This window comes from Marmota flaviventris, chromosome 4 (genome assembly GCF_047511675.1).
Source record: "Marmota flaviventris isolate mMarFla1 chromosome 4, mMarFla1.hap1, whole genome shotgun sequence".
NCBI lineage: Eukaryota > Metazoa > Chordata > Mammalia > Rodentia > Sciuridae > Marmota > Marmota flaviventris.
In genome coordinates this window covers 73,264,076-73,284,289 of record NC_092501.1, presented here as the reverse complement: position 1 = coordinate 73,284,289, position 20,214 = coordinate 73,264,076, and the positions used below count along the sequence as shown (strand labels likewise).

Here is a 20,214-nt window from a genome sequence, read left to right as displayed (position 1 = left end):
CTAATGAGCATTTTATCAGGTTGTGGTTTTCTTGTCTTTCCATAAATAATCTTACAATTTCTTCTCCATTCTCTAGTACTGGACTATATGATCCTGTCCTAGGAAATAGCAACACTTTAAAATGACACCTAACTATAGATGCAAATAGCTGTTATATGTGGTAAATTAAACAGCTTTGTGTGTTCAGGTATTTCAATCCCTAATGCTTTTCCAACAGTGAGGGAGATGGGAGGAATGGGAAAATTTTATTCTGCTTCTCAGACAAGTTTTGGTTCTGGAAGCTCACAAATTCTTCCCACATTTAATATGCTGTTCATGCTCTTTCTAAAGTAGTAATGAATTCAATTGTATCAGCCTGCTCATTTTTCCTTCATTTATTCCTTGTATCTTTTGCCTTTCTTAGTCTCCATTTCCTCTTCTTTCTTTTTCTTATTTCCCAACTTTCCTCTGGGATTAGCATGTCTGGAAAAGGAACTAATAATTAATTTCCTTTAGTGACATTCCCAATTTAACCTGTAGTTGAAAAGTAATAAGTTATACCACTTAGTATCATTTCACTTCTTCCTTACTATTTAATAGTCACTTTTTGTCAGTTATGAAAACATGTCAGTGCTCATGTCTTAAGCAAACATTTAGTTCAAAGAACTTGGAACTAAATTGTTATACTATATAGTTCTTACCTTTTATATGACCACTTACTGTACGCTTTTCTCTTTGATCTGAAGGCCCAGATAGATGTCCAACACAGCTCAGTGAAGGACTCTCACAAATTTTCTGGTGGAATGAATGTCAATAGTGAGTTGCATAAAGATTTCCTATTCACATGCTAAGAAGACATCTAAATTACCATTTTGGAAATCAATGAAAATTAAAAACAACTATTTATTGAAAACCAAATCTTTTCAAGAAAGGAACTTCATATAAGCACTCAAGATGAAGCCTAACTTTTGTCTTCATATGGCTACTGGCTCTGAACACTGAGCATGGAAGGAAACACAGAAAACATATTCAGAGAAAATAGAAACCAGTGTCATGTTTCAACAAAGAACCAACTTCAGTATGCCTAACTACTTTACATTCCCTGCCAATAACTTTTAAAAACTACATAGTTTACCATAATTTTATACACTTTTTATATAAGCATTCAACATTCAGAATACTACAATGACAGACTATTTTAGTGCTAAAATAAGATAACTGACAAGACTTCAGAGGATGTCATGTGGGACTAAAATTAAAATATGTCACAGCTGCTTCACTTAGGTTAAAAAAGGCTTAGGAAAATTTAAATATTTTTTGCAAAATTTTTATTGAAATGAAAGTAGTTGAGGGCTGAGGTCATGGCTTAGTGATGGAGTGCTTGCCTAGCATGTGTGAGGCACTGGATTCCATTGTCAGCACCACAGAAAAATAAATAAAATAAAGGTTCATCAAGAGTTAAAAAAAACATTTTTTTTTAAAACAGAAAGTAGTCCAATAGACTGATAAACTACTGAGAAGAATTTTTGTTTACTTAGATAATAGTACTTATCTTTTAGGTACAGTGGGTACAATTTTTTCATTTAAGAAAGAACATCAGGGCTGGGGCTGTATGTAGTGCAATGGTGGAGCATTTACCTACCATAGGTGAGGCACTGGGTTTGATCCTCAGCACCACATAAAAATAAATAAAGAACATAAAGGCGATATGCCCTGAACATCATTGCCTAAGTTTTCATGAAACAAGAACTACTCAAAGAAAAAGAACAGATGGGCCCAAGTAAAATAAATGTGGGTTACTTCAATACACCACACTCACCAAAAGCTATGTCATCCAGACCAAAAAATCAACAGTTACTATAGAGATCAACTGCCCTTTTGATCAAGAAAACTTTACATATATCTATGGAATATTTCCTCAGAGAACAGTAGTAAACCCATTCTTAGAATGTTCTTATAGGCTATTCTTAGCAAACACACAAAGCAATAGAAATAATTCTTGCATATTATCTGATCATAATAAAGTAACATTTCAAATCTACACCAAGAAAAATTACAGAAATAGTAACATCACTGAGAGAATGAGCAATATTCTTTTGCAGGATGCATAGCTCATCAAAGAAATCAGAGAAAGTATGAAAAGACCCTTAAAATCAATTGAAAAGGATCCCAGAATCTGTGGGAAACAATGAAAGCAGTTCTAAGATGGAAATTTATAAATTTGGCTGCAAACCTTAAAAAAATCAGAAGGATCTCAATTAAATAGCCTATAGATGATTTGGGAGTTCTTAGGGAAATAAAGAACAATCCAACACCAAATCTAGAACAAAGAAATGGAGGGAGGGAGGGTGGGAGGGAGAGAGAGAGAGAGAGAGAAGGAGAAGGAGAAGAAGAAGAAGAAAAAGAAGAGGAGAAGGAGGAGGAGGAGGAGGAGGAGGAGGAGGAGGAGGAGGAGGAGGAGGAGGAGGAAGAGGAGGAGGAGGAGGACTACGAGGAGGAGGAGGAGGAGGAGGAGGAGGAGGAGAAGAAGAAGAAGAAGAAGAAGAAGAAGAAGAAGAAGAAGAAGAAGAAGAAGAAGAAGAAGAAGAAGAAAAAGGAGAAAAAGGAGAGAAGAGAAGAAAAGTGAAAGGAATGAAGTGTATTATTGCCAAAATTAATAAAACAGAAAATAATTGAACAATACAATTGATCAATGAAACAAAGAGTTGGTTCTTTGCAAAGACAAAAATGATAAACCCTGAACCAAACTAACTCAAGTAAAGAGAAAGAAAATACAAATGAATAAATTTACAGGCAAAAATTTGGATCTTAAAACAAACAAATTTCTGAAATTCAAAGACAATTAAGGAGTATATTGAAAAGTTAAATGCTAATAAATGGGAAATCCAGAGCACTATTTGGATAATTTACATTATAGAAAGTAGAAAATGTAGAAGAATTGGATAGAGTTCTAGAAATGTATGACGTATAAAAATAGAATCAAAAGGATACTGAAAATCTAAACAGACAAGCAGCATGCAATTATACTGAAACAGTAATAATCAGCCTTCCAAAAACAAAAGCTCAGGACCACAGAGATTCATGGCTGAATTTTTCAGACCTTCCAATAAGAACCAACACTGATTCTCCCCCAAAGATAACAAGGGATATAAAAAGGAAGAAACTGGCAAACGCATTCAATGAGGTAATATCACACTTACAGGAAACTTGGATAATAAAACAAAAGGGAAAGAAATAGATTTAATATTATTCATTTTGAAGATATTTGCAAAACCTTCTTGAAATTCTGTGAAACAATTTCAACAACATATTTACATAATTATATACAATAAAATTCATGAATGGATTAACAATGGAAATTAAGAAATGCAGGATACCTCAGAGATACAGGACAGAAGGAGCCTCTGACAAAATTCAACAGTCTTTAATGAGAAGTTTTTAAAACAGAGGACATCAGAAACTTGCTATAGTATTATAAAGGCTGTGTATTCCAAATCCAAAGTAAAGGGCATAATGAATGGTGGAAAATCTATGGCATTTTCTCTAGATTCAGAACTAAGAATGAGGTGTGCTTGTACACCAGATCTCACATTTAAAGGCATACCATGAAATTGTATTCAGAGCAATTAGAAAGAGGAAGTGAATAAAAAGTAAGAAGTCAATTAGACAGGAAAAGTAAACAAAAAGTTAAGAAGTCAAATTATTATGTACACATCATGTGATCCACTTTGAGAACATTCTCAAGGCTCTACCAGAAGAAGTTAAGATGGGATATAGAATTTTAGCAGTTTTAGGAATAAAAACAACTTCAAAATACAAATATGAAGAATACATCCATACAATAAAAAAAAACCTCACTGAAACTGAAATTAGGATAACATCTCCATTTATAGTAGAAGCAAAATCATACTTAGGAGTAATCCAATTCAAAGAGGCAATGGCAGAATGATAAAATGAAATTAAAGAAGTCTCAAGAGCAAAAAGAAGAAGAAAAGGAAGTCATCAGAAAATAGATAACATCTAATATTCAAGAAAAGGCAGACAATGATGCGAACATATCTATATTCAGAAAGTGATTCACAGATTTTATGCAATTTCTACCAAAACTCCAATGATATTCATGGAACTGAAAAAAAAATTCTGAAATTCATATGGTTGAAAAAAAGACCAAAAATTGAAAATGAAAACTTGAAACATAAGAGCAATGCAGAATGCAATATAATACACAATTTCAAAGTATAACACAGAGCAATGGTAAGGAAAACAGCATGACCTTGGCATTAAAACAAACCAGAACTGACTGAAAACACAAAGACAGATCCACAAATTTGCAGTCATCTGATTCCTAGACAGAAATCTCAAGAACAAATGCATGGAAAAAGAAAGTTTCTGGAAAAAGAAAGTTTCTTGAAAAAGTACCTGGCAACAAAGGAAATGATAAAGAGAATGAAGAGTGAATGTACAGAAGAGGAGAAATCTTATCTACAACTCCCCTGAGAGGGAATAAATAAGAATATATAAAGAATACAAAACATTTAATATAATGAACACAATTAAGTCAATGAATAAGAACTAAGCAAACATTTCAAGAGAAGAAACATAAATGATCAAATATGTAAGAAAAAAATGATCAACATATCTAGTAATCAAGGAAATGCAAGTCAAATCTACACAGAGATTTTCCTCTGAATTAAGTTAGAATGTTAAACATCAAGAATACAGACAATAAAGGTCGAAGAGAATTTGGAGAAAAGGTACACTCACACATTGTTGGTGGGACGACAAGTTAGTGCAAACACTCTGGGAGGGAGAATGGAGATTTCTCAAAAAACTGGGAATGAAACCACCATGTGGAGATATACTCCTCTGTGTTTGTCCAAAGTGGTAAAATCAGCAGACCAATGGGGATACAAATACATCAAAGTCTATAGCAAAACAACACACAGTAGCCAAGACGTACTGAACGGAATATAAATGTGGTATATATACATAGAAAAGTTTTACTCTGTCTTTTTGAATGAGATTTCTCTATGAGCCAATAAATAGATGAAATTGGAGAATGTCGTACAAAATTCAATAAGTGAAATGAGAAAATCAAGCACAGAAAAGTTTTCTTTCATACGCAAAGCTAAAGCAACCGAAGAGGAACAATGGTAGAATGGATATCATGAAGTTAAGGGAAGATTAGTGAAGTAGAAAATGACTGATGTGGAAGGAGAAAGATTAGATTCCTAGAGGGAATGTGCAATGAATGTGACATAATTACTTGACGTCCATGTGTAAGTATATCATGGTGAGCTCCACTTTTATGTATCTCAATAAGCACTGATTAAAAATTAAAAATTAAAGGAGTGTAAAGGTATCTACTAGAGGAGAGGAAGGTGAGGGAGGAGTAAAAGGAGAGGGAGGAACCCAGGTCTAAAATGGTACCAACAAAATGCATGTATGATTATATCACAATGAACTCAACTCATGTTCAACCATAAGTTGAGTTTATAGAAAAACACATGGTATTGGTTAAACTGGATATCCATATGTTGAAGAATGATATAGATCTCTATATCTCCCCATGCACAAGACAACACAAAGCAGATACAAAATATAGATTCAGAGTAGATGTGCTGCTAATGCTTCTAGATAATCCAGGCAAACGTCTCGTCATATAACTAGACTAAGGCTTTATGAACAGGAATATTATAGCAGAGGAAATAATAGCAAAAAGACACAAACAGAAGTGCACTCAAATAAAATCTTCAGAAGAGCAAAGGAAACTATTAACAGAGTAAGGAGAAAGTTTATTGCATGGAGAACAATCCTTGCTGGTTAATCTTTGACAAAGGACTGGTATAATAAGTATAAAATAAGACTGAAATTCAGCACTGGAAATACAAACAACCTATTTAATCAATGGCACATGAACAGAGAGGTCACAAAGGAAAATGTATAATTGCTCAGCATTTATATGAAGTGCTATTCACTGTCTTTATCCTTCAGGGACATGCAAATCAAAATTCCATTCAGAGTCTATCTTACCCCATTCAGAGAGGCAATATTCAAGAATACAAGAAATAAACTCCACCAATGATGATATGGGGAATAGGAATTCTTCAACATTATTGTTGAGGATGAATATTATTTTTGTTGATTTTTAAAATAAATGACAGCAGAATGCATCACAATTCTTATTACACATATACAGCACAATTTTTCATATCTCTAGTTGTATATAAAGTAGGTTGACACCAATTCATGCCTTCATACTTGTACTTTGGATAATGATGTCTATCACATTCCACCAACCTTGCTAATGCCCTGCCCTCTCCTTTTCCCTCCCACTCCTCTGCCCTATCTAGAATTCATCTATGAGGATGAATATTATTACAGACACTATGGAAATCAGGAGGGTGGTTACTCCTAAAACTAGAAAGACAAATTATATTTCTTTCACTTCTTAGTTGAAATGAATTTCAAGTGTTTCAATAGACTCTTGTCTACAGTTCCTGCTAATCTTGACTTCTCTAATTTTGTTGTTTGCACTATACCCTTTGTTTTCACTCTCTTATTCAATCTACACAGTTACATTGTTCTTCTTTACAGACTACTTCCTAATTTTTTGCCTTCTAACCTTAAGATTCCCCTAGCTTTCAGCTATTCATTTGGTTTTCTTTCTACTTCTTTCCTTCCTCAACAGCATACATGACAATCTTTTCTTCTACCAACATCTACAAATCTCAGTCCTGCACATAATTCTTTCTTGGTGCTATACTCATTTGCTCTTGTGAACTACTAGTGGCCTTATATTTTTTGTAGGAACAGTGTCACCATTCTGAGGATATTGAAGATGATATGTTCAAAAAGGGGGTAGGAAAAATTTGTTACAAGGAGCCTTACCTTCGTTTCAGGTGATGAAGGAGGAGTACCATGCAAGCTTTTGACTTTGATTCTTCTGGCAGGAGCAGTCCAAAATATATGTTCCCCTACTCTATCAGAATCACTGTTGTCACATGAGGCTTGATTTTCATGCTTCTCCTGATCACATTTTGCTTTCATGAAAAAAAATTAAAATACATGTGAAACTCTCTGTAATTTCAAGTGAATAAACAGCACAAGAATGGAAAGTCTTCAAAGAGATTACCATCATTCTTGGATTGCCAAAAATATTTATGAACTTCTCGTTTTTCTTCACAGACAGTCTAGGAAGAAAAAAACATGATAAGTGTAATGAGCAAGCATTACATAAAGGTTCTTCTCAGCAACACACAGATCATTTTATAAAATACACCACATCTGAGGCCACAAAGCATCGCTCAGTCCATCCAAATAATTGGAAACTTACCGTGCATCCCATCAGATCATCAGAGAATGAAATTAGAAAGCAACAATATAATAAAAAAAATAAAAGCTTCTCTAACAAATATAAACTAAATGCATGCTACTGATTGACCAAAGGATAGCAGAAGACATCATGGACAAAATATAATACTTAAAAGTAAATGAGAATAGAGACACAACATATCCAAAACTCAGAGGCATTATGAAGGTGTTCAATGAGGAGAGCTCAGAACACTGATCTCATTCATAGAATAGAAACTCCCCAAATAAATTACCTAAGTAATAGAAAAAGAAGAATAAATCAACATTAAATGCAGCACAAGATGGGAAAGAATTAAAATCAGAGGCAAGATCAATGAAATGGAAACAATAAAACAGTTTCTAAAACAAAATGATTCAAAAAGTAGGTCTTTAAAAAATAAGATAAAATTGATAAACCTTAAGACATTCTTATTAGAGAAAGAAGAAAAAATACAATTGTCTAAAATTTATGATGTATAAGTAAATATCAAACAGACAACTTTAGATTGGAATAAAGGGGCTAATCAGAAAATATTTGCAAAATTATACTCCAATCACATAGAAAAACATAGACATTGAGAAATTTCTACATAAAGATTACCTACCCATACTGAGCCTTGACAACATAGAAAATTAAAAAGATCAATTTCAAACTATGAAATAGAAGATATTATTCAAAGCCCAGCCACAATGAAAAGCAAAAGCACACAATGGGATCTCAATGGATTTCAATCAGACCTTCAATGAAGAATTAACATCAGTCCTCTTCAAAGTATTCTATGAAGAAAAAAAATGGAGGTGACACATCCAAACTCCTCTATGAAGCTGGAATCACGCTGATTCCAAAATCAGACAAAGACACATCACGGAAACAAAACTTCAGGCCAATAATCCTAATGTACATTAAAAAATTGTTTTGTTTTGTTTTAAACACATACTGCAGGGACACAGCCACATCAATGTTTATAGCAGCACAATACACCATAGCTAAACTGTGGATCCAACCTTGATGCCCTTCAGTGGATGAATGGATAAAAAAAAAATGTGGCATACATAATGGAATATTACTCAGCAATAAAAGAATAAAATCATGGCATTTACAGGTAAATGGATGGCATTAGACAAGGTAATGTTAACTAAGTTAGCTAATCCCCCCCAAAAACAAATGCTGAATGTTTTCTCTGCTATAAGGAGGCTGACTCATAGTGGGGTAGGTAGAGGGACCTTGGGTGGAATAGATGCATTCTAGATAGGAAAGAGAGGTGGGAGAGAAAGGGAGAAGGCAGGGGATTAGTAAGGATGATGGATTGTGATGGACATTATTATTCAAAGTACATGAATGAAGGCACAAATTGGGTGTCAACCTACTTTATATACAGAGATATGAAAAATTATGGTATACATGAATAATAAGACTTATAATACAAAAAACCAAAGTACATGTATAATGACAGGAATTCGCATGAACATACCTTATATACAAAGATATGAAAAATTGTGCTCTATATGTGCAATAAGAATAGTAATGTATATTGCTGTTGTGTATTTAAAGAAATAAAATCAATTAAATAGAAAATATATAAAAAAGGAAATGTTCTTAAAAATACTGGTAAATTGCATAGTAAAACACATGAAAAAGATAGTCCACTACAAGCAAGTGGGTTGCACTCTAGGGATGCAATGTTGGCTGAACATAGGGAAAACAACCCTTATCATTTACCACATCATGCCACAAAAAGACAAGAATACCATGACTATCTCAAAAGAAGCAGAAAAAGCATTTAAAAAATAGAAGTTAAAACACAAGAAACCAGGAAGAGTAAAAACATACCTCAACATTGTGAAATATATTTATACTAAAACTAAGGCCAACCTCATTCTATATAGAGACAAACTGAAAGCATTCCTTCTAAAAACTGGAAAATGTCAGTGATGCCTGCTCTTACCACTTCTGTTCAAAATACTCCTTTGTCATTCTAACCAGAGCTATTATCCACAAAAGAGAAATAAGAGGCCTACATCCAGGTAAAGAAGACCTAACACTATGCTCTATTTCACAACAACATGATTCTAAGTTTACAAGACCCAAGAAACTGCACCTGAAAACTTCTGAAACTCATGAACAAATGCAGCAAATTAGCAGGAAACAATCAAAACCCATAAACCACTTTCTTTTTTTTTTTAAAGAGAGAGTGACAATTTTTTAATATTTATTTTTTAATTATCGGCGGACACAACATCTTTGTTTGTATGTGGTGCTGAGGATCGAACCCGGGCCGCACGCATGCCAGGCGAGCGCACTACCGCTTGAGCCACATCCCCAGCCCCCATAAACCACTTTCATGGGAGTAAACTAAAACAATCCATGACCATTTAAGCCAGCACTGCTGAAGGTAATCAAAGAAATCCTACATATAAAAGAAGATTAAAAAAATAGAGCATGTGAAAGAATAAATGTCACAAGAGTAGGTAAACAACTGTGAATTATGAGTGAATCCAATGTTAAAAGAAAGCAAAGTACCATGAAAAAAATAAGTACCTGTCTACCATTTACACTGAATGTAAATGGGTTTCACGATTCAATTAAAAGACATTAAGTGGAATACTGAAGGAAAATACCAAGACACAATTGTACGTTTCTGTCAGAAAAAAAAACATCACATTCAAAGAGACTCTCAGAATGAAAGGATAGAAAATGGTATTTCCATTTCATACAAATGGAAGCCAAATGCAAGGAGCACTGGTTCTTCTCATATTTGCCAAAGCAGACTTCAAACCACAAAGAACCAGACATGACAAGGAGATTACTACCTACTGGTAAAAGGAATAATCCAACAAGAAGATATAATGGCTGTAAAGATATCAGTGCCCCTAATTTCACAGAAAATATTTCTCAAAGTGAAAAAAACAGATGGATACCAGTTTAATAAGTGTAGGTCACTTCAATTTATCACTCTAACAAATAGCTATGTCATCCAGACAAAAAAAAATCAACAAAAATTACAAACTTCAAGTGTACATTTGATCAAAAGGACTTTACAATGTCTACAGAATATACACTCAGTAGAATAAGAGTATAATATTCATTATTCTCATAAACAGATTCCAGAGTAGGCTTTAAAGGCTATTCGTAGCATATACACAAAACAATTCCTCACATATCATCTGATGATATTAAAATAATATTTCAAACTGAGACCAAAAAAACACAGAAACAGTACATCTTCTTAGAGATGAGCAATACCGTTTTATCCGATGTATGGCTCATCCACAAATCAGGTCAGGGAAATATTAAAAGACCCATAAAATCAATTAAAAAGAGAAACACAATCCAGATCTATAGGGTACAATGAAAGCAGTGCTAAGATGGAAATTTATAAATGTGGCTACATACCATAAAAAATACGAGGGATATCAACTAAATAAACTACAGTGGAATCTCCAGGACTTAGAGAAACAAGAACAATCCAACTCCAATTCCAGTAGAAACAAAGGAATGATAAATATTAGTATGAAAATTAATAACACGGAAAATGATTGAAAAAATACAAAGGATCAATGGAAACAAGAGTTGGTTTTTGAAAAGATAAACAAGATGGATAAAGCCTGCACCAAACCAAACCAAGTAAAGAGAGAGAAGATATAAATGAATAAATTTAAGACAACACACTTTCTGAAATCCTGAGGAACATGAAGGACTACACTGAAAAGCTAAATGCCAATAAATCCAGAGAATGCTAGGATGATTTACATTATGAAATTTAGAATATGTGGAAGTAGTAGATAAATGTCTCTCTCTATATGACTTACAAAAATTGATTCAAGAGAATAACTGGAAATTTAAACAGACCAATAATATGTCATTATATTGAAGCAGTTATGAAAAGCCTTTCAAAAAATGCAAGTACCAGAGAGATTCATGGCTGAATTTTGCCAGACCATCAGATGAGAACTAACACAGCTACTCCCCCAAAGATTACATGTGATAGAAATGAAGGACACTGGCAAATGCATTCTAGGAGGGCAATATAATGAAGGCAATATCACTCTTTTAGGAAAACTGCATAAGAACAAAACAAGAAAATAAAAAATTTTAATAATATTCTTGAGGAAGATATTTGCAAAACCCTCATGGAATTAATGAAAATAATTCGAATAACACATTGTAAGCATCATAAAACAACATAAAATTGGATTAATTAGAAGAATGCAAAATGGTTCAACACATACAAATCAATAATTGCAGAAAACCACAGAGACACAAGACAAAAGTCTCATGATGACCTCAATAGACATAGAAGAAGCCTCTGACAAAATTCAACAGTCCTTCATGAGATGTCTTAGCAAACAGAGTACAGCAAGAACTTCCTATAGTATTACAAACTCTCTATATTCCAAATCCAAAGTAAAGGGCAAACTGAATGGAGAAAAATCTACAGCATTTCCTCTAAAATCAGAAATAAAAATGAGGTGTGCACGTTCACCAGATTTCACATTTCACCAGATCCCCTGAAATTATAGTCAGAGCAATTAGACAAGGGAAGAAAATAAAAAAGAAGTCAACTTTCCCTATGTACAGATCATGTTAACCTCTTTTGGAAGATCCTAAAGGCTCTACCAGAAGAAGTTAAGATGGGATATAGAACTTTAGCAAACTCTCTGAAAACAACTTCAAAATACAAGCATGCATAATACAATACAAATACAAACAACCCCACTGAGACTGAAATAGGTATAACATCTTCATTTATAGTAAAGCAAAATCATACAGAGGCATAATTCAATCTAAAGTGGCAAATGGCAAAATCATAAAATAAAGTTGAAGAATTCTCAGTAAGAAAAAAAAGAGACATTGTAAATTAGAGAAACTTCTAATATTATAAAAAAAGCAGATTTAATGTTGGGAATATATCTATATTCAGAAAGTGGTTCACAGATTTTATGCAATTTCTATTAAACCTCTGATGGTATTCATAGAACTGAAAAAAAAATCCTGAAATTCATATCATTGAAAAAAGACCAAAAAATTGAAAATGAAAACTTGAAACATAAGAGCAATGCAGAATGCACTACAGTACACAATTTCAAAGCATAACACAGAGCAATATATAGGAAAACACAGTGACCCTGGCATTAAAACAATCAGAACTGACTTAAGACACAGATACAAGTCCACAAATCTGAAGTCATCTGATTCCTGGACAGAAATGCCAACAACAAATGCATGGGAAAAGAAAGCTTTAAAAAAAAAGTCCAAGCAATAAAAGATATGATAAAGAGAGTAAAGACAAAAATCTATAGAAGAGGATAAAATCTGTCTACAACTCATCTGAGAGGGCATTAATAAGAATATTCAAACAATACAAAACACTTAATGCCATAAATACAATTAAGTCAATTAATAAGAACTAAACAAACATTTTTCAAAAGAAGAAACACAAAAGATCAAATAAGTAAGAAAAAAATGATCTAAGTATCTACTAATCAAGGATATGCAAGTCAAAACTACACAGAGATTTTCCTCTGAATTCAGTTAGAATGTTAAACACCAAGAATATAGACAATAAATGTTGGTGAGAATGTGGGAAAAAGGTACACTCATACATTGTTGGTGGGACCACAAGTTAGTGCAAACCCTCTGGGAGGGAGAATGGAGATTTCTCAAAAAACTGTGATTGAAACCACCATGTAGACTTATACTCATCAGTTATATGTCCAAAGTGGAAAAATCAGCAGACCAATAGGGATACAAATACATCAATGTCTATAGCAAAACAACACACAGTAGCCAAGACATACTGAATGGAATATAAATGTGGTATATATACATAGAAAAGTTTTACTCTGTCTTTTCCAATGAGATTTAGCCATGAGCCAATAAATAGATGGAATTGGGAATGTCATACAAAATGCAATAAGTCAAATGAGAAAACCAAGCACAGAAAAGTTTTCTCTCATAGGCAAAAGCTAAAGCAACCTAGGAAAAACAATAGTGGAATGGATATCACGAAGTTAAGGGAAGATAAGTGAAGTAGAAAATGATTGATGGGGAAGTAGAAAGGTTAGATTCCTTGAGGGAATAGGCAATGAATGTGACATAATTACTCAACGTGCATGTGTAAGTATATTATGGTGACCTCCACCTTTGTGTATCTCAATAAGCACTGATAAAAAATTAAAATATAAAGGAGTGGAAGAGTGTCCAGTAGAGGAGAGGAAGGTGAGGGAGAGAAAGGAAAGGGAGGAACTCGGGTCTGAAATGGTGCCAACAAAATGCATGTATGATTATATCACAATGAACTCAACTCATGTTCAACCATAAGGCACTTTATAGAAAAACACATGGTATTGGTTAAAATGGATATCCATATGTTGAAGAATGGATATAGACCTCTATATCTCCCCATGCACAAGACAACATAAATGGATACAAAACATAGATTGAGTAATAGAAATGCTGCTAATGCTTCTAGGTAATTCAGGGAAACATCTCATTATATACCACAGACTAAGGCTTTATGTACAGAAATATTAAAGCAGAGGAAATAATGGCACAAAGACACAAACAGAAGTGCATCAAAATAAAATTTTCATAAGACTAAAAGGACCCACCAATATAGTGAGGAGAAAGTTTATAGCATAGAGGGCAATCCTTGCTGGCTAATCTTTGATAAAGGATTGGTATATTAAATATATAAACAAGTAAGAAATTCAGCACTGGAAATGCAAACAACCCACTTAATCAATGCAACATAAACAGAGAGGTCACCAAGGAAAATGTATAATTGCTCAGCTTCTATATGAAGTGCTATTCACTGTCTTTAGCCATCAGGGACATGCAAATCAAAATTCAATTCAGAGTCTATCTTACCCCATTCAGAAAGGCAGTATTCAAGAATTCAAGAAATAAACACCGATGATGATTGGGGAATAGGAATTCGTCAACATTATTGGTGAGGATGCATATTATGACACCCACTATGGGAATTAGGAGGTTACTTCTAAAACTAAAAAGACAAATATCAATTGGCCCAGCAATAACATGCCCCACTATTTACAGAAAAAACATAGTTAGTGTACACACAATGGACTAGTTTTCAGGCCTAAGAATTGTGTCATGTAGCAGAAAAATTGATGGAACTGGACAGCACCCTATTGAACCAAATAAGCCAGATACAGAAAGAAACATGTCATTAGTGGAAAGGTTCATCACCAAATTTGAGAGAAGACAATTAGTGAAAAGGGAGAAGAGAGAAAACTGAAGGAGGAGGAGATGCTAAGGCTATATTTTGGGAGTGATATGCTTCACACTAACTTATACACATATGAAAATATGCCACAGTGAAACCCTCTATTCTGTATAACAAAGGTGCACAGGTCCAAAACTATAACTATCTTAATCATTTTCATTAGTACTAAGATAAAATAATTATTTGAATTCTTACTAAGAAGGGAAGTGATGAAATTTATTAAGTATCTAAAATGTGTAGGTATATATTTGAATGTGTTCTTATATTTCACAATCATAAAATGATCGTGGTGATGTTATCTCACACCCTGTTCCCAATCCCTCCAGAATATGAGAAGATGAATGGTAGATAAGTGTTCTCTCTGGAGAGAACACAGTCCTTTCCTAGACCTTTATGGTGCTGGCCCCTTCCCTTCCTTGATGGGTCCACTTAAATGTCATACATGGAAAGACCTTCACTGATTCCAGAATTCCACTCACCCACTTCTCCATGTCGGAACTATTTGAGTACTCCATATATGTGTGATTTATATGTCTTTCAATTATTAGTTAAAATGAATTTCAAGTGTTTCAGAAGACCCTTGTCTACAGTTACTGCTATCCTTAACTTCACTAATTCTGTTGTTTGCAGTACATCCTTTGTGTTCACTCTCTTATTCAATCTGCATAGTAATATTGCTCTTCATTAAAGACTACTTCCTATTTTTCTGCCTTCTAACCTTCAAATTCACCTTTCAGCTATTCATTTGGTTTCTTTCTACTTCTTTCCCTCCACAACAGCATACATGACAATCTTTTCTTCTACCAACATCTACAAATCTCAATCCTGCACATAATTCTTTCTTGGTGCTATACTCATTTGCTATTGTGAACTACTTGGGGCCTTATATTTCTTTTTAGGATCAGATCACCATTATAAGGATATGGTGGATGATATACTAAAAAGGGGTACTGGGAAAAATTTGTTACAAGGAGCCTTACCTTCATGTCAGGTGACGAAGGAGGAGTACCATGCAAGCTCTTGACTTTGATTCTTCTGGCAGGAGCAGTCCAAAATATACATTCTGCTCCTTTATCAGAATCATCGTTGTCACATGATGCTTGATTTTCTTCCTTGTCCTGGTCACTTTTTGCTTTCATGAAAAAAAAAAAGTAAAATACACATGAAACTCTCTGTAATTTCAAGTCAATAAACAGTACAAGGATGGAAAGTCACCAAAGAGATTACCATCATTCTTGGATTGCCAAAAATATTTACTAACTTCTCCTTTTCCTTCACAGTCAGTCTAGGAAGGGAAAAACATGATAAATCTAAGGAGCAAGCATTACAAACAGGTTCTTCTCAGAAACACACAGATCATTTTATAAAATAGACCACATCTGAGGCCACAAAGCATCTCTAAATCATTCAAAAAATTAGAAAATTACCTTGCATTCCGTCAGATCATCATGGAATAAAATTAGAAAGCAACATAATAAAAAATAAAAGCTTCTCTAATAACTATAAGCTAAATAGTATGCTACTGAATGACTGAAGGATAGCAGAGGATGTCATGGATAAAATATAAGGATATATAAAATAAATGAGAATACTCACACAACATATCCAAAACACTGAGACACTATGAAGGTGATTCTATGAGGAGAACTCAGAGCACTGATTTCATTCATTAAAAGAATAAAAACTCTCCAAATAAATAACCTAAGATTACATCCCATAGCCCTAGAAAAAGAAGAGCAAATTAACACTAAATGTAGCACAAGATGAAAAATAATTAAAATCAGAGTCAAGTCAATGAAATGGAAACAACAAAAGTTTCTAATATGACAATGATACAAAAAGTTGTTCCTTTTAAAAAATTAGATAAAATTGATAAACCTTAAGCCATGCTAATCAGAGAAAGAAGGAGAAAATTCAATTTTTAAAAAAAATTATGATGTATACGGAAATATCACCACAGACAACATTGGATTACAATACAGAGGCTAATCAGAAAATATTTTGAAAACTTATACTCCAATCACATAGAAAATCATAAAGACATTGAGAAATTTCTACATAAAGATTACCTACCCAAACAGAGCCTAGACAACATAGAAAATTTAAAGATCAATTTCAAGCAATGAAATAAAAGATATTATCGAAAGCCCAGCCACAAAGAAGAGCCAAGGACACATGGAATCTCAACTTATTTCAACCAGATCTTCAATGAAGAATTAACATCAATCCTCTCCAAATTATTCTATGGGAAAAAAAAGTAGAGGGACACTTCCAAACTCCTTCTATGAAGTTAGAATCATGCTGATTTCAAAATCAAAGACACATCAAGGAAAAAAAATTCAGTCCAATAAGTCTGATATATATAAAAGGAAATGTTCTTAATAAAATACTGGGAAATTGCATACCAAAACACATGAATAAGATAGTGCACCACAAGCAAGTGGTTTTCACTCCAGGGATGCAATGCTGGCTGACTGTAGGGAAAACAACCAATGTAATTCATCACATCATGACACAAAAAGACAAGAATCCCATGACTATCTCAATAGAAGCAGAAAAAGCATCTGACAAGTTTAAAATAAAAACACCAGAAACCAGGAGAATAAAAACATATCTCAGAGAGATTCATGCTGAATTCTGCCAGACCATCAAATGACAACTAATAATGATGCACCCCCAAAGATTACATGGGAGAGAAAAGAAGGAGACTGGCAAACACATAATATTTGCGAAATTATAGGAAAACTGAATAAGAACTAAACAAGCAAAGAAAATTATTTAATTACATACTTGAGGAAGATATTTGCAAAAACCCTCATGGAATACTTGAAGACAATTTCAACAACACATTTAATCATCATAGAACAACATAAAATTCAATTAATTAGAAGAATGCAAAATGGTTCAACATATGCAAATCAATGCAGTGCACCACATACACAATCGAGGACAAAAATCTCATGATAATTACAATAGAAGTAAAAAAAGCCTCTGACAAAATTCCACCATTCCTCATGAGAAAAGTCCTAAGAAACAAAGGACAGCAAGAACTTGTTATAGTATTACAACAGTCATGTATGTCAAAGACAAAACCAAAGCCAATGGCATACTGAATGGTGAAAGTCTATGGCATTTCTCCTAAAATCAGAAACAAGAATAAGCTCTGCATGCTCACTACTCCTGTACAAAATAGCACCTGAAATTTTAGTCAGAGCAATTAGACAAGGGAAGCAAATAAAAAGTAAGAGGTCAAATTATCCCTTTTTACATATTATGTGATCCTCTTTTAGAAGATCTTAACGGCTCTCCCAGAAGAAGTTAAGATGGGATAAACAAACTTAGCAAAGTAGCCAAAACCAAAATCAACATACAAACATAAATGATATATGTATACAATAAAATGAATGAAATCATGATAACAACTCCATTCACAATAGAAATAAATTTATATATAGGAATTAACCAAGGTAAGAGATTATATAACGATTCAAAGAAAATTGCATAATTATAAAAAGGAAATTGTACAAGACAAAAGAAAATATAGAGACCTCTAATATTCATGAAAAGACAGAGAATATTGAGAAAACATCTAAATACATATAAAGTGGTACAGAGTTTATGCAATCCCTAGCAAACCTCCAATGACAGCTCGGAAGGCTGAGACATGAAGATCAAAAGTTCAAAACCAGTCTCAGGAATGGTGAGTGCTAAGCAACTCAGTGAGACCCTGCCTCTAAATAAAATAGAAAATAGGGCTGGGGATGTGGCTCAGTAGTTGAGTGCCCTTGAGTTCAATCCCTGGTACCAAAATAAAATAAATAAGTACAGAAACTTCTATAATTTGAATCTTAGAATGTGACATGAGGTCTTGGAGTGAATATGTTAAAACATAACTATGTAAAAACAATCTTGTAATTAATGTTGTACAATATGGTGAGAGTTTTGTTTCTAGAAATGATTATTATTTGTAATATATCCTTCAGATGGATGAAGAGATTTAAATACTCTTTTAATGGAAGTACTCAGAAAACATGGGGGCAATACCATTGTCATACAAATTTTGAAAAACAGATTTAAAATTTCTAAATTTTCACAGTTCTTAACAATATCTAGTGTAAATTTAGAACCAAGGATTCAAAAGGAGAAAAATATCTACCAAAAATTATGTGATACTAAAATATAAAGTGGCTCAGAGAACAAGTACTACAGGCAATGTGCTGTGCAGCTTTCAAACAAAAGTCACCATAATAATTACCAAAACTAATTAAAAATTAATTTAGATCCAAATATGATGTAAGTCACATCAGTAGGACTTAGGTCACAGTAAATAAACTTAAACAAAAATCCCTGACCAATTCTCATTAATTCTCTGCAGCTGGAAGGCTCTACATAATCCAGTTTTTGTATCACTACATATTTTCCAGCTGCTACCACCCTTAAGTGCTTGCAGACCATAACTATGTACAAAACTATAAAAATAAAATAAAGAAAAATTTCAAGTGTACATAACATTGTTTATTTTGCAAAATTCCAACATAAAATAACCAGAAGATCACTGCTAATTGTAATGGTACACATTTCACAAAACAAAATTCATACCAAGAACATTAATTTCACAATGGTGCACTTTACCTTGGTATCAGATTTATTGGTGCCCACATTGTATGTAAGCCCATCTTCAACAGAACCAGATTCCCTGGAAAATCATTAGAGCAAAAATGAAAAACAACATTGAGTGAGCCCAGGTTTTCAAAGAAATAAAAGCTGGTCAATATCTGGATATCACTATATTACATGATTTTTCTAGATTGATGTAATTAACATATGACCTCTGTTTTTAAAAACATTATTTTTACCCCCCTTGACTCCACTTTTCTAATCAATGGAATAGTAAAAGAAGACATACTTAATTCTGTTTCAAAGAGATGGCCAGTTTGACAGAGCCTGAGAATAAACCTTTTTAAAAAATGGTCCTGAAGGGTGAACTGAAAATCCAACTAATTGGAGAAATCTCTGCTATTACCTGAACTGAAACAAAAACTGGTAACCCAGATGAGGTTTCTACCTCATATACACTGTCTCTACTCCCTAGTATCTCCAGGAATCAAAGACTAAGCCACATTAACTTGAAAATGGCACGTATATTTCCTCAGCATGGAAACGACTTCCTGAAAAGAATCTATTGCTCCCCTTTATCCAGAAATATCATAGGGAGTTACCTGTTCCATTTAAATTGTTTGAAAGATGAACTTACAATAGAAAAAACAAATGTGTAATGTGTTATTGAGAATACTTTTCCCTGCAAGATGGAGGCATTATACATTATAAAATGCAACTCATGATCTTATATAGGTCCTACCTTATTCAGTACCACATTAAATACCAAGTGATTCAAAATTCTGTAGGCATTCAGACACTCAAGAGAAAAGATTATTGGCAAAGTAGAGTTCTGGAAGCTGTACCTCTATTCCCCTAAGTACTATCTAAATAACATCCTTCCTATGGGCTCCCTCTCCAAAGGCCCTCTCCTGCAGGACTCAAAGGCAATCTCCTACTTTTAAATCTTGATCTTATGAAGATGAAGATTTCTGAAACAAAGTTGGGCTCAAAGGACAAAGTTAGGAGATCTCTC

The 20,214-nt window shown here is 33.5% G+C and overlaps 1 protein-coding gene across 1 annotated transcript in view; it reads right to left on the bottom strand.

The window, feature by feature from the left end:
* LOC139705499 (ankyrin repeat domain-containing protein 26-like) overlaps positions 1-20,214 on the bottom strand; it is a 65,756-nt gene that overhangs the window by 22,806 nt on the left and 22,736 nt on the right. Inside the window, exons 9-14 of the mRNA XM_071611722.1 lie at positions 19,215-19,278; positions 15,810-15,867; positions 15,563-15,714; positions 7,115-7,172; positions 6,871-7,022; positions 681-774 (exon numbers count right to left, since the gene is read on the bottom strand). Coding sequence (XP_071467823.1) covers positions 681-774; positions 6,871-7,022; positions 7,115-7,172; positions 15,563-15,714; positions 15,810-15,867; positions 19,215-19,278 — 578 coding nt within the window. The remainder of the gene's footprint in view (positions 1-680; positions 775-6,870; positions 7,023-7,114; positions 7,173-15,562; positions 15,715-15,809; positions 15,868-19,214; positions 19,279-20,214) is intronic.